Source organism: Acartia tonsa, chromosome 1 (assembly GCF_053477335.1).
Source record: "Acartia tonsa isolate MP-2025a chromosome 1, ASM5347733v1, whole genome shotgun sequence".
Lineage (NCBI taxonomy): Eukaryota > Metazoa > Arthropoda > Copepoda > Calanoida > Acartiidae > Acartia > Acartia tonsa.
Window position 1 is genome coordinate 62,828,474 of NC_137260.1, and position 26,507 is coordinate 62,854,980.

A 26,507-nucleotide genomic window follows, 5' to 3' on the forward strand; every position below is an offset into this window, starting at 1 on the left:
TTGGAAGGACGTGCAGATAGATGCGGTGACGCTTGTCGTATTTAGTTGGTTATAGAGGAGCTGCGCTGCTGTTTTTTAAAATGTCAGGATTGTTGATTTTGTTGTTGGTGCTTGTGTTGGATCTACAATACTCGGGGGCTAAAGAACAGGTTGGTTTATTATTGTAGAGTTGCTACGCTTTGTTATAAGTATCAAAACCAATAAGAATTTAATCATACTATACAATACAATTTTAGTGATGCTATGATAATAAAATCCTGCTTGGTTGTCATATGAATCCCTTTTGTAAAAATCAAATTTATAAAAAGTAAAACAATATTGACGCCCCTAAATTCAGATCATAACTTCTAACTGCGCCTATTGTTGATTTTAAATCGATAGGATGTTTCTAACATCAGAGATATTTGTTTCGAAGGGCCAGGTACACCTTAAATATATATTGCTTTGCTTCCAAAATTAATGAATGGTTAAGAAATACAAATTTGTATGGCTTTAGTAGTTTATAAAACGGGTAAAAATTGCAAATAAATCATAAGTTCCAAATACTAAAGAAAGATTTCTCACAAACGTTTTTTATTATTTACTAAAATCTTAAAAATTCCTTTTCATCTAACATATATTAGGGTTTTGTGATACGTGAGAAATTGTAATGCAACAATATTACCTTATGATTATTGTTAAGGAAATGACAGTAGAAGTAGGTCCTGGCAAGGAGGAATGTTTCTTTGAATCTGTTAAACAGGGTTTCACACTTGGTGTTGAATATCAGGTAATATTAGTTTAATAATGAGCTTTTCTATATATTAAACTAGCGGCTTACAAGTTTCCCATTCCCAAAGGATATAGCTTAAAACCGTCGAAGGACCAGTCTGCATGCATATACCCTAAACAGTACACCCTTATCGGTTGTTGTTCTTGTTTATTGGAAGAAATATAATATAACCAGTGGTTTGCGGTTGAGGGATGTAGATGGTGTCAATACCCCCTAAAATTAAAAGTGAGAAGACCATCTTTTTCATTTTTTATTGGTTTCCCACCCACTGGTGAAAATTTGTGCACGCCACTTTACATACCTAACATTTGACTTTATCAGGTGATTGATGCAGGATCCGGTCAATATGCAGAGCTTGATATTAATTTTAGGTAGGTACATTTTTTCATTCTTTTTTTCCTAGTTTTCGTAGGGATTAAAACAGAAAAAAATATTTTTCCAAAAAATCCAAAAAAAAGATACCTAATAATTTTTAAGAAAAAGTATTAATTCCCTAATAGGAATAGGGCAGAAAAGTAGCCTAAAACTATCCCGAAACCTATGTTAAACTTTCATAAAATGAAGAACTCACTTAAGTCTTAAAAAACAAAACAGTCGAATGTATAGACTGGACAAAGACAGTTCCTAATACCATGGATACTAAACAGAATTAGATATGTCTGCTATCTATTGTTTGATCAAACGATTTCTTTCTTTCTTTGTTCTTTGTTTGATTAACCTGATTTATTTTAGAGTAATGGACCCTAGAGGACATCCAATTGTGGCCACCTTTAAAAAACAGGATGGATCCTTCAATCAGAAAATGAATGTAAGTTTTTGTTTTATTTTTATTTCTAAAAAAAAACCTTCTCAGAGATTTAAAGGGATAAGACAATGGACGACAAATTGATGTACATCCCCAATGATGATACACAAAGTTACCCATTCTGTAGATTACAGTAAGTGGCTGAAACGTTTGGACACTCAACTTAATGACCAACCATTCAAAATTTAACAAAAATCCCCAAAGTTATTAGGACAACAAATAAGAAATTGTTATTTCGAAAACTTTGGGGACTAGTGGGACCCAATCTCCCTTTTTTTTTAATGTTAACTGACCTTGTTTAGGAGTTTGGAGATTTCAAGATCTGTTTTGACAACACCTTCTCCTACGTGTCCAGCAAGACTGTCTACTTTGAGATAGTGAATGAAAACGAGGAAGAGTTGGATTATGATGACCTTGCCAACATATTTCCTGATTATAAAGATGAAGGATTGGAAGTGTTTGAGCTGAGCGTAGCAGATATTGAGGTAGAATTTATCCCCAGGGAGGGAGGGAATATTGGGCTGTTTATTAAATTCATCAAAGTTTTATAACACTTTCTTATTAGTTGGTTTTACAACGTTGGAAAATTTTATTGAATTTTGATTGGTTGTTTCATTTAGTTGAATGGCCAAACGTTTCAACCACTAATTGTAATCTCCAAGAAGGGGGGGGGGGGGTTTCATCATAAATGATGAAAATAAATTTATCGACCATTTTCTTATCCCTTTAAATCCCTGTTTTTATCCCATATCTTGAAGCAAATGGATGCATGTTTCTTCCTTGAATTATATCGCCCTCTTTCCTCTCAAAAAAGATGAATGGTGGGCCAAAAAACACACCTACAATACCTAGCTTTTATTATTTCAGTCCAGATTAAAGAAAATCAAAGAAGGAGTAGAAAAATCTCGACATTTACAGGTATTAATTCATTTTCTGCTCAGTTCATTTTCTCTGTAAGTAATTTTGCGTGTTTGTATCCATATTTTACCTAGATGATTTAAATCCTTTTAAAAGTTAAGATCATATTTATTTGTTAGGTAGATATTGACAATTTAAAATGGTTTTAACATTATAGTAGGGCTTGAATTTGGGGAAACCTTTTTTTGTAATTTTTAAGTCAAAACATGAGAGAACCTGTATATAAAAGTTTGCGGACCAGTATAATTTACAGATCAATTCCTCCCCCACCCCCGTAATAAAGGAATTGATTATAATTTATTTCTATTCTTATATTCTTTAGGATTTGATCCGAGTAACAGATACCAAAGACAGAACTGTGGCAGAACATAATTTTGAGCGTGTCAACTTTATGTCCTGTTTCTATATGATTGTTCTCATTTGCTCCGGCCTATTACAGGTTAGTAGATATATGTATTTAGTAGTAGCAGAACATAATTTTGAGCGTGTCAACTTTATGTCCTGTTTCTATATGATTGTTCTCATTTGCTCCGGTCTATTACAGGTTAGTAGATATATGTATTTAGTAGTATCTAAGAACATAATTTTGAACGTGGCAACTTTATGTCCTGTTTCTATATGATTGTTCTCATTTGCTCCGGCCTATTACAGGTTAGTAGATATATGTATTTAGTAGTATCAACTTTATGTCCTGTTTCTATATGATTGTTCTCATTTGCTCCGGCCTATTACAGGTTAGTTTATTAGCACTACTATTTCAATTATTTAAGCCTCCCCTAACCAGCTCCATTTGTCTTCCTGTCTGACCTGTTGTATGTAACGCGAAAGTAAAATTGATGTATACTGTAACTTAGCTTCTAAAACTGATGAAGGTTTTAAAATTTTTGTAAAGATTCCCTGATTTCTTTATTACACCACATCTCCGTCAGTTTTTGTCACACATTTTGTCGTGAAAATTTTTTCCTTAATTACTTGAATCTACATATTTCAAAATTTCTTTAAAGAAAAAACATTTTCTGATTGTAATTTTATTTTAGGTTTTGTTGATACGAAGTTTGTTTGATGACAAATCTAGAATTAACCCTTTGTGGAAGAAAGCTTTCAATGATTAAACACATTTTCTATCCAATTTTTCTCAGGTTTTAAAAACCTTTATTTAAACGTTAAAAGACTACATAGATTTACTAAAGTCTACAAAAAGGTACCTATTAAAACCCAAGTCAATTAATTACAAAAAAGGTACCTATTCAAACTACTTAAGCACAAAAATAACTGTTATACTACTGACAACTTTTAGTGATAAATACTTCTAGGCATTAACCTGTACAAAAAAAATTGTAACTTAACATTGTAAAAAAGAAAACCTCATATTCATACTGTAAATGTTTGTCACAAAAGCAATATTAAGTCTCAAATTACTATATTGAAAAATTGTACTATATTTCTTGATAAAACTAGCTGCCATATACAGAGGTGGGTGGTTGAGTTCAATTTTTTTTGCTTTAGTTTATGATTCTTAGTTAGAGACACCAAACTCTGAGATAGTTTTTCGTTTGTTTATTACCTAAGTTAGGTTAGGTTACTGGGTAGCCCAGCAGGGCTATGACACCGCGGGTATATTCAGTTTATTTCTAAAATGAAGATGTGGTTCGATGAATTATTGAGTCAAGTAAATGCAAATCTTCTCATCCGCCCAACTAATAAAATATCTGATATACTTATAGTTATACCAAGATCGTATTACTTAATTGGATTATTAAAATTCTCAACTTTCCGGAAATTAAACCAAAATTACTCAGTATTTAAACATAGGATCTTTTTTTATTTATTTGTATTATTTATTAGTATTTTGATATCAGGGATTTGAGGGAGTAGTCAGCTTCCCATTTAGATGCAGAATTTTAATAATTTTGTTTTGTTGCTCATGTCGATTTTTTAATTTTAATTGTCTGATCATTTTTAGGGAGGGAGTATACATTGGACAGAAAAATATACTAGTAGTACCCAAAGTTTTAAAAACACGCTTTCTAATTGGTTAGCTCAAAAGTGGATTCTTTTTATAACTTATTGATTGGTTGGTTCAAACTACAGTGTCTAAACTTTTCAATCAATAATTTGAATCTACAGAAGGGGTATTTAAATTTGGTTTTGCATCCTTGGGTATATACATTTATTTAACGTCCATTGTCTTATCCCTGAAGATTCCTGGATAATGACATCCATGTAAAAATATATTTTTCTCAGACAGAAACATATCCCTTAAATCCCTGGCTCTATTCAGCTCAAAGTAAAAAAAAAATATTTTGTGATAAATCTAATCTTGATTAGGATTTAATTTCATATTTTTTAGGACGAAACAAATGTTTTTTTTTGTGTGTGTGTCTTTTAATCTTTTTTTCTCTACTCGTTTTGTGATTTGTTTTGAGCTTAAACATTTGTAAATATAAGTAAAATTAAATGAAAAGAATTCTATTTTATTGAATTCTTTTAGTCCATTGTTTAATTTTACTTTAGTCTTTGTTTTGTTTAGTTTTTTAATTGAGTTTTTTTACTGTGTTAAAATTGTAGGTAACATTTTTTTACTTTTACATAATTTTTGAAATACAATATTTGGAATAAGTCAGTAATTATAAAGTATCGCTTCAAATATGCTTCATTTTCAAATACCTATTTATAAAGGTTGTTGAATGACAAGCGGTTTACCAAACAGTCTCCCAATTAATACAACGAAAACGCGCCAAAAAATGGATTTTTGCGCATTTTCTCCAGCTTTTTGTGCTTCCTATGCGAGTTCGTTCTCGGGTAGTAGATATTTACAATTTTTTGGGCCAGCCGTTTATTTCAAGTAATCTGTAAACCTGTTTATAACAAGAATGTAAACGAAATATTTTGTATTTCTGATTTAGATCCCAAATTTTCTCTACATCATTGTAAAAATATTTATGTAAGATATAACTTGTGAATAACCACCACGAGACAAGAACTCAACAATAGTTTGGCATTTTCAGAGACTCAAACAAATCACAATGAATTTGGAATTATTGGAGAGTTTTGGACAGAATTATCCGGAGGAATTTGATGGATCCTTGGATTGTATTTCTATGGCTGTAACATGCCAATTTAACAGGTAAATTACCAGCTAATCTAATCTCTATATATTGAAGTAACAGGATGTCTGTCTAAAAATGAAAAATTAAAATATTCTTTTAAAACTAAAATTGGAAGTGGATGGTCGACCACCCCTGAACCTTTCCTTACAGGCCTGTAAGTATGAAGCCTCTAGTGATATACCAAAGTAGCTGAATGTCCGTGTGTCTTGTAAGATCTAAGAAACTTTCAATAAGCTTCATTGTAGTCTTGATGGGCTATTAAACTAGGTAATTTTTACTTTATCCTTCTAAATTAAGAATATTTTCAGGGTGGTCCCCTATCTTTTCAAACCCGCCTCTGAATCTTGGGCTAAAGTGACTTTTGATTAAAAACAGTCTGATAATTATTAAATGTGAATTAAGGAAAACTATAGATTTTTATAGACTTTGATTAAATGTTTAAGAGAATTTTTCGCAATATTATCATTTTTTGTTTTATTTAAGATTTGGAACTTTATTTGCTGTTGGTTGTAACGACGGTAGAATTGTTATTTGGGATTTTCTTACAAGAGGCATTGCTAAAATTATTTCAGGTATTTCATTTTATTTAGTAGCGAATATATTCTGTTATTCAGTCCGTCTCTTTTCCTACCATTCTTCATCTCATATTTTTATACCTATCCTTTATATATTTTTTTCATCCTCTCTTTTTATGACCTCTGATGAACATTTGCTTTAAGAATCACTGTCCGTTTGTCCATCCATGATTTTTTTGTCCTTCGCTACTTATGGTTGTAGACAAACTTGTTATACAGGGTGTTTTTTTTTAAGAACAAAAAAAATAAAAGAATACATAAGATACTTAAGATAAGATATGAAATATGTTTATGTTAAAAATTAAGTGTAGCTTGATAAAAGGAATACGAAATGGTTTTAATAGTTATTTATCGCATTGTATACAGCTTTCCGCGTATATTAAAATGAAAAATTATAATATTAAAACTAGTTTTGTTAGACCCGAAGTGCTGAAGACCCCGTCTAACAAAACTGGTGTTAATTTTAAAAATTTTTATTTTAATATTCGTGGAAAATTGTATAGGTATTACACAATGCAATGCAAGATTTTTCAGTATGACTGAAAACCCGTTATAATCAAGCGGATATTAATCGGTTTCATAGCTATATTGGAAACCCGAAACTTTGTTTTCTTTCCACGATCCAAACTTTTAGAATATCTTGATTTCATTTATTAAACACATCATTTTTCAGCACACGTACATCCAGTGTGTTCTATAAGTTGGTGTAGAAACGGGACGAAGCTCTCCTCAGCTTCTACAGATAATACAGTTTCCGTGTGGGACGTACTGACGGGAGAATGTGAACACAGGTAGGTGCCGTTGTTTATAGAGTAGCTACTCTATGTTGTGTAACGTGGTCAGGGAGGTAAGAGGTTCGAATCTTGACAAAAGACGTTAAATATTGTACCTACTGCTTTTAAGTTAGATTCGCGACATTGAAAGATTGTATAGGAAAAACAGGCGCAACTCAATAAATTGGCGTAGGAAAAACACTAAACTTTCCTCAGCCTCAACTAACAATACAGTTTCAGTGTGGGACGTACTAACGGGGGAATGATAACACAGGTACGTGCCATTGTTTATAGAGTAGCAGCTATTTGTGTAGCGTTGTCGGGTAGGTAACAGGTTCGAATCTTGGCAAAATACGTTAAATATTGTACCTACTGCTTTTAAGTCAGATTCGCGACATTGAAAGATTGTATAGGAAAAATGCCTTGGCTCAAAACAGGCGCAACTCAATAAATTAGCGTAGGAAATACACTAAACTTTCCTCAGCCTCAACTGACAATACAGTTTCAGTGTGGGACGTACTAACGGGAGAATGTGAACACAGTTAGGTGCCATTGTTTATAGAGTAGCTACTCTATGTTGTGTAACGTGGTCAGGGAGGTAAGAGGTTCGAATCTTGACAAAAGACGTTAAATATTGTACCTACTGCTTTTAAGTTAGATTCGCGACATTGAAAGATTGTATAGGAAAAATGCCTTGGCTCAAAACAGACGCAACTCAATAAATTGGCGTAGGAAAAACACTAAACTTTCCTCAGCCTCAACTGACAATACAGTTTCAGGTTGGGACATACTAACGGGGAAATGTGAACACAGGTAGGCGTTATTGTTTATAGAGTAGCTACTCTTTTGCAGGGATCTAAAGGAATAAGACGATGGCTTATCAATTAATTCTCATCCACAGTAATGATAAAAAAAATTTACCCTTTCTGTAAATAACAATTAGTGGTTGGAACGGTTCCACGACAAACGTAAGAGTCCCAAACGTCAGAGTGGAAAAACATCAGAGTGGACAAACGCAAGAGTCCCAAACGTCAGAGTGGGACAAACGTCAGAGTGGGACAAACGTCAGAGTGGACAAACGCAGGATTTTTGGGACAAACGTCAGAGTGGACATTTTATAAGTAAAACGTATGAGTCTCGATTTTATAATCATTACCATATAAAAAAAAGCACAAGCACAATATTTTCTTTATAATTAGGTTAGGTTAGGTTATAGGCTAGGGGGCCGAGCGCCCGCGGCTAGGCAGGCTAGGGGGCCGAGCGCTGCGGCTAGGTAGGCCAGGGTGCTGAGTGCTGCAGCCAGAGTCATTTTCTTAAGAAGATTTAGAAGATTTTTTGTCATATAATTAAAATAGCATAGACTCTGATGTTTTACTTAAGCAATGTCCACTCTGACGTTTGTCCACTCCGACGTTTGTCCCACTCTGACGTTTGTCCACTCTGACGTTTGGGACTCTTGCGTTTGGGACTCTTGCGTTTGTCCACTCTGACGTTTGGGACTCTTACGTTTGGGGTAGGACCGTTGGAACGTTTGGACACTTTACTTAATGAAACAACTTATCATAATTCAATAGAAGTCCTTAAAGTTGTTATGGCAGCGAATAAGAAAACGTTTTTAGCAAGTTAATGGGTTCGAATCTTATCCTAGAACCATGTCAAAAATAAAGATATAAAAAATATAAATTCACGAAATTAGTTTTGAAGTAGGGAAATGCCTTTGACTATAAAAGGAACATCTTGTTACCATGCACAGGACTTTCAGACATGTTTTTGTTCCATCAAAGGATTGGTTTCCATAGCACCTCTTTGCAAGATTTTATTTAAAAAACAAATAGACAGTATTTCTTCTAGAGGGTTTTAAAAACATTTTATCTTTCACAATCAATTCATGCATGTTTTATAAGCATAATGTGTATACAATAGATACATAATACATATTCCATACTTATAAACACTTGAATATTTCTATTTTAATTTATTCAATAAAAGTATTGCTTGCTGGCAAATACTTAGCAAGCTTAGCATTAAATTTTGCCATGGAGGGAGAGAACATTAGAACAATAAATGACGATTTAATAAGCCTTAGTTTTACCAATATCTATTAGCTATTAGAGGCATAATTACAATCAAAATTTTTAGAATGATAATTTATTGTCTATTGGCTAATCCCTGTGTTCCTGGATTTTGCAGAGTCAACGGAATATTTGCCATTGTATCATTTTTATTGTTGAGTTATGTAGCAAATTGTTCTTTTTTATTTTTTTGTGAACATTCATATGATTTCATAAACTTAAAGTGGCACACTAAGAAAAACTATTATGTTAAAAGTTTTTAAATTATCATCATTGACACAAACCGTATTATAATTCTACAATTGTTTTTAGTTTTTACAATAACCTTTTTTAAGTTATAATGAGCTTTTCTAAAAAACATTAATGCCTATTGTTATATCATCCGGAACTACTTCACTTAGGCTATCAAAGTTTTAGTTTTCTGCATGAGTCTTATGGAATAAATCAATGGACAATTTTATGTACACAAATTATGATAAACATAACTTACCCTTTTAGAAATAGAGAACGTGCTAATAAAACTTGGGGTAACACGATCCCCTCTCTTCTGAGGTTATTTAGTGGATGTTTTTCGTTTGACATTTTCGGAGTAAGTGAAAGGTGACACTAAAACAAAAACCTTGGGTTCGGAGTAAGTGAAAGGTGCAACTAAAATAAAAACCTTGGGTTCTAGTAGCATATATTTTAGGTTTCGGTTCCCAAGTCCAGTGTTACGTGTCCAGTTTAATCCCCGGAACAGTGGAGAACTGCTCGTAGTTCCTATGCGCCATGCCGCGGTTATTGTCAGGTTCAATATCAGATCAGATAATCAAATATCAGATATCAGAAGTGAACCCGTCCTACTTTTTTCAACTGTAAAAAACTGAAAAGTAAAAAAAAATTCCCAGGGCTAATACCATCCCCCAAAATAGTCATAAACCTTCTCATGGCATATAATAAGATTTACCGTAAAGGAGAACTATATCGGTTGAGCGGTTAGCAAGATCCTTCGCTACAAACAAAAAAATGATCTGATACTGACACTGCTTCTAGTCTGGAGGGTGGCCACAAACTGGTTCCTGTAGAGGATGAAAATGATCTCAATATTTTTGCTTGCTATGACAGGAATATTGCTATTAATAATCTAGTTTTACCAGGAATCTAAATGGATAAGCCAATATATTCGATGAATCGATGTATATTTCCATTGATGATGTACAAAATTACCAATTCTGAACCAAGAATAAGACGAATAAGAAAGCATTATTAAAAATTTGGGGACAAGTGTAATAAACCGCCCTATGAGTTTTTCTGTAAGCACTAATAGTAATCAGGGATACATAGATAGAACATTGAATGATATTTTAATCTTCTTTTAAATTCTTATATTGTGCACTGTGCAATGCATTCTTCATTTTGGTTATTTAGATTGACTTAAGTGCCATTATCCTCTCCCTTCCTGTTCGAAATATAAAGCTTTGTCGGATGGGTTGGGTTGACCTGACAGAATTGAATCAAAATTAGGAAAACAGCATATTTGTAGATGTAAAAAAAAATACATTCTGTTTTATGTTAATCTTTTTTTTCAGTAGGTAAAATGTAAGGAAGTTATAATATTACGGTCTTAAGCATTAGAATAGGAAACTATATTATCAAAAAGAAACTTCTGGTAGAGATAACAAAACTAGTTAAATAATACAAATATATTGGCAACTATATCAATATTTACTCTAATTTTAATATGGAAATAATGGGTTGAAACTGGAACAAATCAATCAAGATTTAACTATAGTACCCATTTTTTTTGAACCAACGATTAAGATTACGTGGTTGGTAAACTTTGGGTACCAGCATAATAAAATTTACAGTCCAATTTCCCCTCCCTAACTGAAATATCATAAATATCAAAATTTTTGTTTATAAATGGTTTTTTTTCCGCAAATATTTCCTCCTATCATTGTTATCTTAAGAATCATGAAATGAAGGGATTATAATATTGGATATAATACGATGCTAGACATAGTTTTTTTCGTATGAATGAGAACCGGTTCTAATCCACCGGATACTGATCGGTTTCGAATGAAAGGATTATAAATACTGATACTATGATGTGTGTACAGACGAGGCAAGTACATATTCTCTGGCAACTCTAAGGCAAAGAAGATAAAGTATAGAATAGAATCCAGGTAGACGATTCTACCTGGCTAGCCTGATATAAAATTCGAACTTTTGCAAGTCATTTTGGTTTTTTTTAGTAAAATCGCATGATTTCAGAGATTATCAAGATATATTATTAAACTTAATGCCTTTTTTCATAATGAAAGCCAGACCGACTATCATTCGGCCATTCACAATGTATTCAACCTTTATATAATGTGCAAAACCATGTACAAAATTGAATTTAAACGTGAATATATTTTCTTTTTTAAAAGCATTATTTCAGTTTGGCCAAACTGGACAATCACACATTCAAGTTGGTTAGGTATAAGTTTTTATATTGCGCAAGCGCGACTTTTCTCCAATTTTCCAAGAAATATTTGAGATTTTCAATTCTATACTTTATCCTCTCTTTGCTCAAAGGGGAAAATACTGGTTGTTGATTCCGCTAGCCTGGCACAGAAAGCTTGTTTTAGAGTTACCCAGACGGCGGCAGTCAATAATGCTGTAAAGGTGAGCTGTTTTTTTTGAGCGGCGCTATTCTATAAGTTTTATTGGTGCTGGTATGACAATCGACGCAGCTCCCCAATGTTTATAAACAAAATTAATCAATATTGCAGTAAAGGTAAGTTTTTTTTTTCAGTGTTGCTATTCAATAAGTTTTATTTGAGCTTGGACGTAAGTTATTGGGGAAAACGCAGTGATCTTAAGGGATAAGACAATAAATTAAATCTTATTATTATTATTTGATTCTTTATTTGTCTTAATTATATACATAAAAAGTTAACATCTGAATTATAAGAGTTATTATAACAATATTAAATAAAGACTAATCCAAGATATTCTCTTATAAAAAGTGTAAGTTCATTGTAAAGCAAAAGTCAAAAAAAAGAGAAAGAAATTTTTGTACCTCTATAATGATTATAAAAATAATTACTCCTTCAACAGATTGTATTTGCAAAATATTGGTTGATGTTTCGGTACAACGGCATTTGGCTGGCCGTTTACCAGATCTTTACGTACAGACGTACGAAACCTGCTACTTCCCACAAGAGACAAAACCAGCATAGTTACTAATACAATTTATTGTATGAAAACGGTCATGCTGAAATAGAAAATAACAAAATTAATAATCAAATATTAAAATGTTAAATACATGATAAAATAAATCTTGTAAAAGAGAATAAATCTTTTTCTTATTTGGAACAATCGTCTTTTTTAATAAAGTAAATATCCATTATGAGAGGTTGTGTGACTTCGAAATTACATTTTAAAATATATAAAAATGCTAGGGTTACTTTTTGCTTAAAATTAATCAAAATTAAATACGAGTTTGAAATTCATAAACAAAACCATTATAGACTACGATTAAAATATTCTGATACAAAAATAAATTAATTACTTGGTCTAATTTAAGTAAAAATGAAAGATTAATTTGCCGTCTTAAAAAATCACTCCATTCCATTAAAAATGCTTAAAGAAAGAATTCTTACCAAAGTTTTTGTTCCTGTAAAGCTGGGAAGCACTCAAAGGTATTTTTCAGTACGGACAACACCACAATTCTGACTATACATGGTTTTTTATCACGCAGATAATCCGCACATTTTGAAAGAAAGATTAAAGATGGCCACGCTCGCTTTGTTTATGGTCCATGCGCAAGCATTGTTTTGATTGCCGCGTCCAATTATGAACTTTCAATTTGAATCTCAGCGCTTTCCAAACTGACATTAATGATAAGGAAAACAAAAGGATAAAGGTTCGAGTTCACAAACGCATCACACTATTATACTTCCGATACACACCCGCCTGAAAGTGGGGAATCGAACACCACACTATTCAAATTTTCAACTTTGTGTGCAGACAATGTCCACAAAAGTCACAATTCAAAACCACATAAATTACAAGAGTTTTAAATTTTGGCCTTTTGGCCTCAAATTTGCTAGTAGTAATATTCACGAATACTCGCACTAACACAAAATGACACAATTCCACAAAATGTAGGAATAAAGGAATAGGAAATAAAACATTCTTCATTGAAAGCTTACACATTCACTACTCACTCATAACACTTATTCTTATGGCCTCACAATTTTTCGAAATAAACAAATGGTTATTTGAATTTGTTAGACCATGTAATGCAATACATAATAATAATTTAAAATAAGTACCCAAACTTTAATTAGGTACCTAATCAATAATAATGATAATAATAATATTCTTAATATTAAAATAAACTTAATGCTAAACATAATCTGCATTAATCATCAAATAATTCATTCAAATCTTTTAATAAAAGAAGAATAATTACTTTAAAAAAATTCTTTTCAAACAAATATTTTTGCTAAAGAAAAGTGAAAATGCATACGTAAATCTTTCTTCGATCAAATCTTTATGTAAAAGATAGATAAGAAACAATCCTTAAATCTAGATAAACAGAATAATCAAATAAAGTAAAATTATCCTTAATCTAAACATATCATCAAAATAAAATATCCTTATATCTAAGAACATATAAAGGAACTGTATTAATTCATCAATAAAACATCAAAATGAAAGTAAAATTGCATTTTTGCATATGCGAATTTTTAAATTAAGCTCAAAGTAAAAGAAAAGTCTCAAAAAGTGTTTATTTGGCAATTTCTCTTTGGCTGAATAGATAATAAGCTTTCTCGTGTACTTATTTATACAGTCTTTTAAAATTAAGAGCAATTGGGGCTTCAGTTCAACCTGAACCTCGAAAGCTTGCAGATCAAACCGACGCACTACATTTATAATAATGCCACGTGCGACGAGTCCTGTTTATGGTTATGTTTTGTTTCTTTTTTGTGTAACCGTGAACAGGATTCCTGGCTCAATTCATGAACATTTCTGAAAAAGATAGAATGAAAAATGTTCCAAAGTTAAAATCTTCAAAGAAAGAAGGAATCAAAGAAACTAAAAAGAATCTTTATGAATTATCAGATATTTCTTAAGCTTTAGTTTTGCTGTTATGCAAGGCATTCGGCCGAGGAAACAGAGCTGGAACGCTTTGTATAGCAGTTTCATTAGGCTATACTCATCGAAATAGAATCAAACAAATCAAAGTAAATCTGCTGTGTTCATAAAATTACTGCTTTTTTGTTTTAGGTAATCTTCAGAATGAAATTAAAATGTAATAATCTTAATATATAGTTAATATTAAATTATTTATAATGCTTGTAATATAAAAAGATATTTTTAAAATGATCAAATGTGTTTCATTTATGTTCTTATCTGTATATATCATATTTCACGTCTGTTAAACAAGAAACGACAATAATGCTTCGCATCCAAATTTAAAAAAATACGTACCTAAGATTTTTTACGCGAAAAAATCCCAGGTCCCGATCAAATAAATCCGTAAAGAAAACTTATGTATTCGAATAGAAAACTTTAGTTTTATGCGTTGGAAATAAAATTTTGAGCTCATTTATAATTTTAAACGAATTTGTAAGGAAATTTGCGTCAATTATAAATTAAAAAAAATATGCAATTGTTGAAAGTTAAAAAAATACGCGATAAGAACGATACTAATAAAAATACTTAATCGTCTTGGGAATCATCTTGGGGTAGGTTTACTTTCAACAATCGTCTTGAAGAAATCTCGTTATCCGTGGCTTCAACATCATCGGACAATTTGAAACGGGCTACAACTGTACGGCCACCGCCTCGTACGTCTTGAACTCTGCCGAGGCGATACTTCTTAACCAAGTTGGTGCACCCGTCAACAAGAACACATCTCCAACGCTCAGCGGAACTTGATTGCGCCTCCACTTTACCGTGCGCAATAGCTCAGGCAGCAGCTGCTGCTTGTAGACTTCATGGAACTGTCTAGTCAGCTCCTCCAGATGGCTTAAACGGCGTGTAATTCGATCTCTGGAACCGGTCTCGAACGAGCAAATCCCGTCATTAGCTCTGCCACCCAACAAATCAGCAGGAGAAATGATTCTCCATGTATTAACATCATTCCCTTGTGTAGCATAGCTCAAGGGTTTAGAGTTTAAAACTCTAGCAGTTTCAGCAGTCAGCAGCAACAACTCGTTGTGATTGACAACAGCTCCACACAACTTCTTATTGAGGACACGCTTGACCATGGCGACCTGGCGCTCAACACTTCCTACATGTGAATGAGCGCCAGTCGGTACAAGGTGCCACTCAAAACTCACATCAGATTTCTTCATAACTTCATCAAGTATTCTTTTCGAGCCAAGAAAATTGGTGCCGCGATCAGTAGTCACGACTCTGGGCATGTTGTAGAATGCTTGGAGCTTTCTGAGGCCAATAATGACAGCCTCAGTACTGTAATCCAGCAGAACATCAATAAACACTGCTTGTGTAAAACGACAACAAACAATTAGCAACCAAACCTTGTACTTGGCTGGGTTCTTCCTGGTGCGGACTCCAGGCCTTGTAACTTCCATCGGGCCAGCAAGGTCAAGGTGAACATGGAAGAATGGAACTGAAGATTCTAACCTGTCGGGCAGGACGTCTGCCATAGTTGGGGCTGAACGACGTGCATACTCTAGACAACAACTGGAACATGACTTGACAACCTTCATAGCTTCCTGGCGGCCACGTGATATCCAAGCATACCTGCGACTCTGTACCAAAGTTTTTCTATGTCCGGCATGGCCAAGTTCATCGTGGGCCTGCTGTAGGAACAGTCTGGCCAAGTTATTGTGACGATCAATCAAAATAAGGCCAGGGGAATCCTTGAACAGCTTTCTCTTCCCCTCGGCTGCTGCCTCCAAGGCCTCATCCCCACGGGAACGCATCTTGAGGACTCTGAATTTACGAACAGGATAATAGCCATTATTACCAACGATAGGCCAGTACACCTCAGTCTCGTGATAATACGGTTGAAGACTATCATATTTACCTTCAGCCTCCATAACCATCTCCTTCTCCTGGTTGTATGATGCCAGGAATAAATCACACACCACATCTAGGTAGGTAATTGAAAAAGTGTGATTGCCATAAAACTTGGAATCAACTAGCGGCTCTTGTCCAGCTGGAACCGAAACTCCCGTCGGCTCTTGTCCAGCTGGAACCGCAACACTGATCGGCTCTTGTCCAGCCGGAACCGAAACTCCCGTCGGCTCTTGTCCGGCTGGAACCGAATCATTCATCGGCTCTTGCCTGGCCGGAACTCGTTTCTTAACAAGCAACAACTTAAAACAGTTGGCAGCTCTGATCACCGCCTGCATAGTTTTACGTGCCTGCCTGTAGGTACGTCGTGCTAAAGTTCTCCAGAAATCAGTATCAACTACCTGGACGGCCATACACTTCAATCGGACCATGCGCTGATTCATCTCAGCCTCTGGGATGGGGTGATTTACTTCACCCGCCGTCTTTACAGGCCACTGGTCCTGCTCCAGGCGCAGCCATTCAGGCCCATCCTGATACCTGGATCCTGGTGAAACATCTTGAATGGTACAGGCACCTCTGGTGGCAAGATCTGCAATGTTCTGATCTGTAAGAAGCCAGCGCCAATCCTCTGGGCTGGTCAGCTGTTGGATCTCACTCACACGATGACTGTTAAATATGTTTAACATCACTGATTCAGACACGATTTGCGATATAGCGCAAGTGCTGTCGCTAAAAAACATCTTGCCTGCTACTGCAAAGGGCAGGGCTGGGACAATTGCGTCCGCCAATCTTGCCATTAATAAACATGACAACAACTCAAGTCTTGGAATAGACTCAATCTTAACAGGAGCCACACGACTCTTGCCACTGCATAAAATCACTTCGAAGCCTCTGGCCGTTGGCCAACGTAGGTAAATGATGGCTGCGTAGGCTGAACTTGAAGCATCAGAAAAACCAATGATGGTTGGGAGCCCCAGTGGCTCATCAGGAACTAAAGAACGTTGAAATGGCACTTCTCCAAGCTTAGCCCTGTCGGCCAAACTGTCAACAAAATCATCTCTCAGCTTGGCAGGAACATGCTCATCCCATGATACGCCACTAATGCAAACCTCCCGAAGTATAAGCTTGGACTTCAGGAGTAGTGGGCACATAAGGCCAAGAGGGTCATATAATTGCTGTACGACCCGCCAAGTCTCTCTCTTCGTTACACATTCTGGCATGGCTCTCCATAAATCTAACAGATCAAGGTCCTCCAGCAATTTTCGGCCCTTTATCTTGGCGCCATGATTCACCCGAGCAGGTAAAGTAAGAACATCTTCTCTGGGGGCCCATTGAATGCCCAGTACCTTAACAGGATCAACATCATCTCCAGAATAAATAACTGATTTAAAGCTGAAGTTGCCAGGTTCAATCATTTCCTTCAACTCTTCGACCATTTTGACGGCTTCTGGCTTGCTATTATGGCCGCCAGTATGGTCATCAATGTAGGTACACTGCTCCAGCTTGATAGCTGGAGCATCCTGATGCAGTACAAACTTGGAACCGGTAGGTTGTTGCTCACTTCTCCACAGGTCCTGCTTTGCAACTACCTCTGCTCCCTTGACGTATTCAGATCCATAAACATCATGAACATCTTGGCGGCTGCGCCCTCCAAAAATCTGTGCTGTCAATCTCAGGGCTGTGACGGCGAAATCGCCTGCCAATTTCTCCCCGAAGTTAACTTTTTTGGTCAAGTAAACTTCGGGGTTGGCATGTTCATCCTCTGCAAACCACACTCTCTTCAGCTGCGAATCTTCATATGTGGCCGCCAAAGAATTGTAAAATTTACAGACATCACACACACAGGCACACTTGTAACTTCTGAACCGAATGAGATTGTGAAACAAAGTGTAGGTAGGTGGTGGGCCGTCCATCATAATATGGTTTAAACTTGTTCCATTGCAGGTCAAGCTAGAATTTGCGCAGATTCTCAAGGGGGTAGAAATACTATCCTTGAAGGCCGTCACTAATGAATTAAAATAAACTGGACCTTCAAATGCTAAGTCTTGTGGCGTGGCTTTGACGTACACCCCACGGGACACCGCCTCCTTGAACACCTTCACGAACACGTCATATTCGCCGTTTTTTATCATGCGCCGGCGATCACGAAGCGCAATGTTATACGCCTGCCGCGAATTGTTCGGCAGCGTATGTGTTGGCAGCCGATATGGATAAGCTGCCGTCCACTCTTTCTTCACAAGATCCAATGTTAAACCTTCTTTTATCAGATCCTGTTTTCGCTGATCAACGGCTGACTTGCCTGACGCAAATGCCAGGCAATGCCTGCAGCCCGTGCATCCACTGCACAGCCGCGGCGGCTGCACGCCTAACGCCTCCGACGATAGGAAGTCCATAGCTGCAACTTCCAACTTGGTAACTTTACAAACAACTGGCTTGCTAACAGGCTTTCCATCGGCTGAAACAACAAGGAAACCTGTGCCAAAAATGCTGCGGTATAATCTTGACTCGCCGATGAGTTTATCCGCTGCTGGGAACGTCGTGGGCGTGACATGCCCTAGGAGAATATCAAGTGGTCCATTGACCAATGAAAAATCTTGTGGCCTCATATCAAACAGAGCAGCTGCGGCGACTGGGTCCATGCTGCGCAGCCCATCTGTATGTCCAATTGTGTGCACAACAGCTGCTTCCATAACATGCTTGTTCTTGTTACGGTCAACCAGGCAGAGTTTAACTGTTGGGCATGACTGAACTTTGCCATCAGCCATTGAAATGGTAGCTACACGTCCAGTAGAGGGCAACTGCAACTTCTTGGCAATAGACTGTGTAACCATGGTGAGGTTGGCACCTGTGTCCCACATCCCAGACACAGGCACCTTCCTCTTGTAGACATCCAGGGCGTCCAACTTCTGGAGCATCAACATGTAATTATTCTCACCCAAAAATAGCGCTTCATACACAGCTGAAACCTGGGCGACGGACTCATGGAGGAGGGAGTTGTGTTTCTGTCCACAATTGTTGATCCTGCAGCCTCCAAGCTTCTCAGCACGCGGACACTCTGAGGCGCGGTGCCCCTTATTAAGACATAAGAGGCACCCGCCGATTTTCATCACAAAATCTTTCCGTTCTGGAACAGACATGGTTGTAAACTTCGAACATTTAAACAAAAAATGATCTCCACTGCAGCCGTCTGACGGACAGGACTGCTTCTTCTTGAACTTGTTAGGTGTACCAGGTTTGCCTACGGCGGCCGCAGCTGCAGCAGGATTACCTTTCTTCTTGGACGGCGTGTCCAAGCCGTGGCTGCTGCGCATCAATAATGCGCCATGCTGCTGTTCTAGTATATCCAACAGCTTAGGCACGTTGGGAACGTCCATGCTCCCGAGTGCAAGGTCGAGCTTATCCTGAAACTCTTTTGGCAGTTTCTTAGATAACATCTCCAACAATAAAACTGTGAGCCATTGGCTTGTAGAAACTGCGTCCTTACCATCAGCCTTGGTCATCTGCTCGAGCTGGTTGATGGCACCTGAGAACTCGGCAAGAGCGCTAACAATCTGGCCGCTCTCGGACAATTTACCTTTCTTGTCCCAGCTGTTGAATATACACAACATCTGTCTGGTTCTGGATTTGAACAGTTGGTCCAAATATGTCCATTGCGCTGCATGCGTGGCAATCTGTTGCAACTGCAGCCTCAACGGTTTATCCTTCATTACTCGTTCACAACTTAACACCATCTGCAGGTAGCTGGGCTCATATCCAGTAGTAAGCTTCTGGAAATTCTCCTTAAATTGCGCATAAGAAGATTCTTGCCCATCAAAGCTGGGAAGGAGTTTTTCGTCTAGGCGTGGCATGTACCCATGAGACGAAAACATCGGACTGGCAGCAAACGATTGGGCGCCAAATGACGGCAGCATAGGATCTACCGAGGCACCCGAGACTGGCGTAACAGGCTCTTGTTTAGCCTTTGCCAGCGTCTCCATCAGTTTAGTCATATCACTGATAATTTTAGTTGGTAAAGGTATATAATTACCTTTAATAACTTTCACTATTTGCATACAACGTTGTTGCAAACTGTTTTTGTGAGCTGCAAGATAGGCAAACTATCAATCCTACTGACAGGCCACCTGATAGTTATCTGGAAGAATCTGAATTTTTATTTAACATTCCACGTATTACACCAGCTAACATTATTGAAATTGTCAATAATTTTGAAAGTAAAAAGTCTGTTGATTATTTTGGAGTATCCTCCTTCTTGTTAAAACAAATTATTACACCAATTCTAGATCCATTGTGTTTTATTTTTAATCAATCTTTAGAATCTGGAAATGTACCAGAACAATTTAAAATGGCAAAAATAACTGCTGTATTTAAAAAAGGCGGTGATCCTTTTAATTTAAATGACTATAGGCCAATTTCACTTCTTTTAATCTTTTCTAAAATATTAGAAAAATACATTGCTAACCACTTGCAAGATTATTTGTCTGAAAATAATTTGATAAATGAACTTCAGTTTGGCTTTCAAGCTAAAAATTCTACTTTTCATCCTATGATACATTTACTAAATCATGTGAGTAAAGCTATGAATAAAAAAGAATACACAATTGGCATATTTTGTGACATTAGAAAAGCATTTGATTGCGTGCCTAAACAGACACTTTTAATGAAACTTCGTTAATTTGGTATTCATGGTAATATGCTTAGTTGGTTTGAGTCCTATCTTTCCAATCGAACTCAATTTGTAAGGCTTGGGCTATTTGACTCTGAACCATTAGAAGTAGATAGTGGTGTGCCTCAAGGTAGCATTTTAGGACCAATCTTGTTCTTGATATTTTTTAATGATCTTCCAAAGTCAACATTACTTAAACTTCTCCTTTTTTGTGATGACACAACAATCTTAGCCTCGGGAAAAAACCTTAATGATCTTATTTCGTTTGTTAACACTGAACTTCAAAGTATTTCTCAATGGTTCAGAGCCAATCAGATGTGTTTACATCCCAACAAAACCAAATTTACAATATTTTCCCCATCCCTTATACCTTGGAATGAAATTAACCTTTACTTTGATGAAAATGATCCCAATACACTGAATCCAAATCCATTACTGAAACATAAAATTGACTTTGTAAACCATGAAAGTGAAATCCCTGCAATCAAGTTTTTGGGCATTTACCTAGATCCAGCCCTAAATTTTAAGTTTCATATAAAAGAATTGAACAAAAAACTATCTAAATCTCTATTTTGCTTAAGGAAATGTCAAAGCCTTTTAACAGAAAGTGCTATGAAATCTTTGTATTTTTCTATTTTTCACTGCCACTTGGTTTATGGAATTCATATATATTCCTGTGCATCCCCTTCAATTCTTAATGGCATCAAAATAAAGCAAAAAATGGCTGTAAGGTGCATAAAACAAGCAACATATTATAGTCACTCTGGTCCGATCTTTAAAAAACTTCAAATTCTACCTTTTGACTCTTTGTGTATCTTTTTTAAACTTAAGCTTATGTATGAATATAAAAACGATCTATTGCCTAGGTCTTTTAACAACATGTGGCCCCGTAGGGGTGATTTAGTTGCCAATTATAACCTTAGAAATGATGATAATCTGACTATACCTGCTTCTCGTATTTCTCTAGTTGAAAGACTACCTTACTGTTCCTTACCAACTCTATGGAATAATTTTAATGATATTGACAATATAAGAAATAGTTTGACTAAAAAGCAATTTATAAGCAAGCTTAAAAAGTGCCTACTAAATAGAATTGTAACCACATGTAATAGAATTTTATGCCGCTCATGTCTTTTGAGAAATTTAAATTAAGTAATAGCTTTAACTCCATACTTCATCTATAATCAATTTTATTTTTCTAAATCTAATATCTAATGTTCTAGTCTTCTCACATACACCCTTCCTCACTCCCTCATTTTCACACTGGAATGAAATTTAACCATTTTAGTAAATTTCTGTTGTTTCATATTCCTAATCTTTTTTCTTTAAACTTGTATATTATCTATTTCAAAGGCTATCCAATATTACCTCTCACGAGATTGTTTAGTCCTTTGACACTGTACATAATTACTATCTGATTGATCTGTCCTTAATTTTTATTCATATTCAATTTTATTGTTTGTATATGAATATTTAATACCTGTATTATAATACTGTCATTATTATTATTTGTTATGTGTGTCATAAAATAAATATCTAATCTAATCTAATCTAATCACCAAGGACTAAGACCTCATTGTTTATCGCTCTTAGCTCATCTATGGCACTTAATGTAAGTTTTAACTCGCTATAGTTCTTTTGCGCCGTGATAATGTCACTATAAAAATCTTTTAAGTTATCATCATCCTGGATTAACACGTCCAGCTGTTGAAGACCGTTCATGGTACGTTCAAGATTTAAGTTCGCATCATGAACAAGGATGCATTCCTTGGTGAGATTAACATTGATGTCTGCGGAATCCGAAACTACCTGCATCACTCTGTCTAACTCTTCGGTTATCACTTCAACTGCCCTAGGCAATCTGTCCGACAATAGTGCATACCTATTCTTTTTAGGTGGCATTTTCACTTTTCTTAGCACTGATTACAACTATAGTCACGTGTAGAATTTTATTCACATTCAACACATACGGTAACTGTCACTGGCTTTGACTGGCTGACTGGACTTCTTACCATTTCATTGTTTCGGTACAATGGCATTTGGCTGGCCGTTTACCAGATCTTTACGTACAGACGTACGAAACCTGCTACTTCCCACAAGAGACAAAACCAGCATAGTTACTAATACAATTTATTGTATGAAAACGGTCATGCTGAAATAGAAAATAACAAAATTAATAATCAAATATTAAAATGTTAAATACATGATAAAATAAATCTTGTAAAAGAGAATAAATGTTTTTCTTATTTGGAACAATCGTCTTTTTTAATAAAGTAAATATCCATTATGAGAGGTTGCGTGACTTCGAAATTACATTTTAAAATATATAAAAATGCTAGGGTTACTTTTTGCTTAAAATTAATCAAAATTAAATACGAGTTTGAAATTCATAAACAAAACCATTATAGACTACGATTAAAATATTCTGATACAAAAATAAATTAATTACTTGGTCTAATTTAAGTAAAAATGAAAGATTAATTTGCCGTCTTAAAAAATCACTCCATTCCATTAAAAATGCTTAAAGAAAGAATTCTTACCGAAGTTTTTGTTCCTGTAAAGCCGGGAAGCACTCAAAGGTATTTTTCAGTACGGACAACACCACAATTCTGACTATACATGGTTTTTTATCACGCAGATAATCCGCACATTTTGAAAGAAAGATTAAAGATGGCCACGCTCGCTTTGTTTATGGTCCATGCGCAAGCATTGTTTTGATTGCCGCGTCCAATTATGAACTTTCAATTTGAATCTCAGCGCTTTCCAAACTGACATTAATGATAAGGAAAACAAAAGGATAAAGGTTCGAGTTCACAAACGCATCACACTATTATACTTCCGATACAGTTGAAAAGTTTGGGTACAGCTGGTTTGGACCAACCAGTTTGTTTAAGTCAAAGACCGTTTGTAAAACAAGAATTTCTTGGCTGATTTTTTTTGTGGTGATTTCTCTGACAATTTAGAATTTTATTAGTTTATAACTAACTTTGTCCGTCTGTCTATAATGTAAATGTTTTATTATTGAATTTGGACCAATCGGCCCTTGTTCATATTTCAACAACAAAAAAAAGTTATTTAAAAATGGCATCTAACAAGAAAAGTTTTGGGGGATTTATGGGAAAATTGAATTGTACTTCTCCATTTAACTTCCTTATTCAGAAATGCATTTTAGAACAGGGATACAGTATGTAGGTATAAGAGCATGATAAATTAATCTAACTCCATTTTAAAGTCTATTTTGAGAAGTTTATGAGAAAGAATTTTAAGGTCTTAATATTTAACTTTTGTCATTTCATTTTTGGCTTTTTATTTCAATATAAAAAAAGTGGGCATAGTCCCTTTCGTGGCAACGCCTCTTAAGAGGCGTTTCGTCGTATTTTCACAGTAGCTTTCCCCCTATTTCTAGCCCCTGTGTGTGGCTCTAACCCTGCGGGGCAATCACCTAACCTAACATAACCTATAATAACCTATCAAAAGCAACTGTGAAATGAAAATACGACGAAACGCCCCTAAGAGGCGTTGTCACGAAAAGAACTATACCCAAAAGGTATTGCTAGGTATATGATATGTCATCATTGTTATGATTTTTTAACAAATATTTTTTTAGGGAATTGAGTTTGCCCGACGAACAGAAAGCTTTTTAGTTAATACATCAGACAGAGTTATCAGAGTTTATAATTTAAAGGTTAGTCTTTTTTTTGTCTAACGTCATTATCATTTTAAAAAAGGATGACAATATCCATAAAAGCGAAGCTCTAAAATGAGACGGTAGGACAAACGTACATGAACACTCTTAGAGTGTCAGAAATTAATAAGAAGAATATCTAGGTGTTTGTAAGTCTATTTAAAAAAAGTTGCAAAATTGCTTAGATATAGGATACTGTTTAAGGACTTACTTACATATGTAGGACTTGATAATAGTGATAGTTCTAATATTGAACCTTGTAGTCTTAGAAATCATTGTTCCAAAAATGAAATAAATAAGATAAATATAGCATAAGCTAATAACTTGTATAATAGTTAAGTAATCATCTTAAAGTTTAGGTAATTATTGTTTTTCTTTTTTTGTTAATACCTAATTAATAACCTTAAATGAAAGTAATAGGATGTCTTAATTTCTTAAACCTTGATTTTACGGCCGCTTGTTATTAGTCTTCATTTAATACCTTTATAAAGCTTGCTTCTATTGGTTTCTTTTTGTTCAGGATGTGATAGGATTGTCGCCTGGGAAAGATCCAGAGCCTCTGCAAAAACTTCAAGATTTAGTCAACAAAACTATGTGGAAAAAATGTTGCTTCTCAGGTGCTTTATTAGTTGATTTAATGTCCTTAGCTAGCTCAGCAATCCTAATACTAAAGTAACAGGATGGTTGTGTGTCTGTACCGAAGGATCTCGCTAACCGTTGAACCGATCGGGTTCGCCTTAACAGGGTAGCTTCTCATAGGTCCCGGGAAGGTTTATAACTATTTTGGGGGAGGGTACCACCACCCTCCCAAGAGAAATCACAATAAAATCGAAAAATATTGAAATATTCTCGCCGCAAAGTGTCGCTAGCGTTTTGACGCTGCGTAAAGACATGAATTTAACAGCTGATTGACCATAGACAAATTATTTCTCAAAGTAGATATTTGAAATGAAAAAAAAACATTTAAATGCCACTAGAGGCCTCTAGGGGCGTAGCCGCTAGTGAAAGATAATGTGGCAATTTCTTTAAGACTTAGTTTATTGATATTGCTTAAAAACCAGGGAGGCAAGGGACATTGGACTGTTAATTATTCTGGTCCCCAAAGTTTTATAATCACGTTTTCTAATTTGTTTGGCTTATATTCTTAGAGGACTTTTATTATTAATTGTTGATTCGGTCGTACAAATCAGCATTTAACTGTCTAAACTTTTCAACCAATAACTTTAATGCACATAAGGGGTAATGTTGTTTATCATAATTAGAGGTATACATTAATTTATTTTCCATAGTCTTATACCTGAAGATCAATGTTAAAAATAACACCTAAATTATAAATATTCAAGAAGGTACCTTAAGGTACAAGACAATGGACGATAAATTGATGAAAATCTCATTACCCAATGATGGAACCAACCAAACAAAATTCTATAGAAGTACCCAAAGTTTTTGAGCCAACGAGTTAATAAACTATGGGTACCCGACCAGTATTCACTCCTTCTATAAAACCTAATGCTTTAATCTTTGATTGTAGGAGATGGTGAATATGTGTGTGCAGGTTCCGCCCGGCAGCATGCCCTCTATATTTGGGAAAAATCCGTGGGCAACTTGGTCAAAATTCTACATGGAACCAAGGGGGAGATGCTACTAGATGTTGTCTGGCATCCTGTTAGACCTATAGGTAAGCAAATTGATTGTAAGTTTGGAGAGGGGGAGGGGTGTCATAGAGTAAGGCAAATTTCATGCTTTTTGATATAGAGTTTTTTGTGTAATGTATGAAAAACAGGTTACTTTCTGTTTTACTTTTGGGCCCAGCAATAAGTAAACAAATGGTCAGATTTGGGCCCAGCAATACCTTAATATCCTTTATGTTTAGTTGCAAGTATATCAAGTGGGGTAATCAGTGTTTGGGCCCAGCAATACCTTAATATCCTTGATTTTTAGTTGCAAGTATATCAAGTGGGGTAATCAGTGTTTGGGCCCAGCAATACCTTAATATCCTTCCATGTTTAGTTGCAAGTATATCAAGTAGTTTAATCAGTGTTTGGGCCCAGCAATACCTTACTGTCCTTTATGTTTAGTTGCAAGTATATCAAGTGGGGTAATCAGTGTTT

At 35.4% G+C, this 26,507-nt stretch overlaps 2 protein-coding genes across 5 annotated transcripts in view; both read left to right on the top strand.

Annotated features, from left to right (window-relative positions):
• The first annotated feature begins 8 nt into the window (after positions 1–8).
• Positions 9–5,504, top strand: LOC145326300 (transmembrane emp24 domain-containing protein 1-like). Of its 2 annotated transcripts, XR_013881835.1 has the most exons (9): positions 9–149; positions 683–769; positions 1,094–1,143; positions 1,505–1,580; positions 1,880–2,062; positions 2,445–2,495; positions 2,818–2,934; positions 3,533–3,968; positions 4,220–5,504. XR_013881835.1 is itself a non-coding variant. In XM_080169578.1 (8 exons), exons 1-8 carry the CDS (start codon positions 81–83, stop codon positions 3,605–3,607), a joined length of 708 nt encoding a protein of 235 aa, XP_080025704.1. In that variant the 5' UTR covers positions 9–80; the 3' UTR covers positions 3,608–5,504. The 2 variants fall into 2 exon arrangements, 1 of the variants encoding a protein (XP_080025704.1); XM_080169578.1 differs by having other exon boundaries at positions 3,533–5,504.
• A 3-nt stretch (positions 5,505–5,507) lies between these two features.
• Positions 5,508–26,507, top strand: part of Rbbp5 (retinoblastoma binding protein 5) — a 29,406-nt gene continuing 8,406 nt past the window's right edge. For all 3 annotated transcript variants that reach the window (XM_080169534.1, XM_080169545.1, XM_080169523.1), the window contains exons 1-10: positions 5,508–5,622; positions 6,089–6,177; positions 6,854–6,971; positions 9,714–9,812; positions 10,058–10,125; positions 11,121–11,158; positions 11,585–11,674; positions 24,319–24,396; positions 24,917–25,013; positions 25,928–26,074. In XM_080169534.1, the coding sequence (XP_080025660.1) occupies positions 5,522–5,622; positions 6,089–6,177; positions 6,854–6,971; positions 9,714–9,812; positions 10,058–10,125; positions 11,121–11,158; positions 11,585–11,674; positions 24,319–24,396; positions 24,917–25,013; positions 25,928–26,074 (925 nt within the window). In that variant the 5' untranslated portion in view covers positions 5,508–5,521. The remainder of the gene's footprint in view (positions 5,623–6,088; positions 6,178–6,853; positions 6,972–9,713; positions 9,813–10,057; positions 10,126–11,120; positions 11,159–11,584; positions 11,675–24,318; positions 24,397–24,916; positions 25,014–25,927; positions 26,075–26,507) is intronic.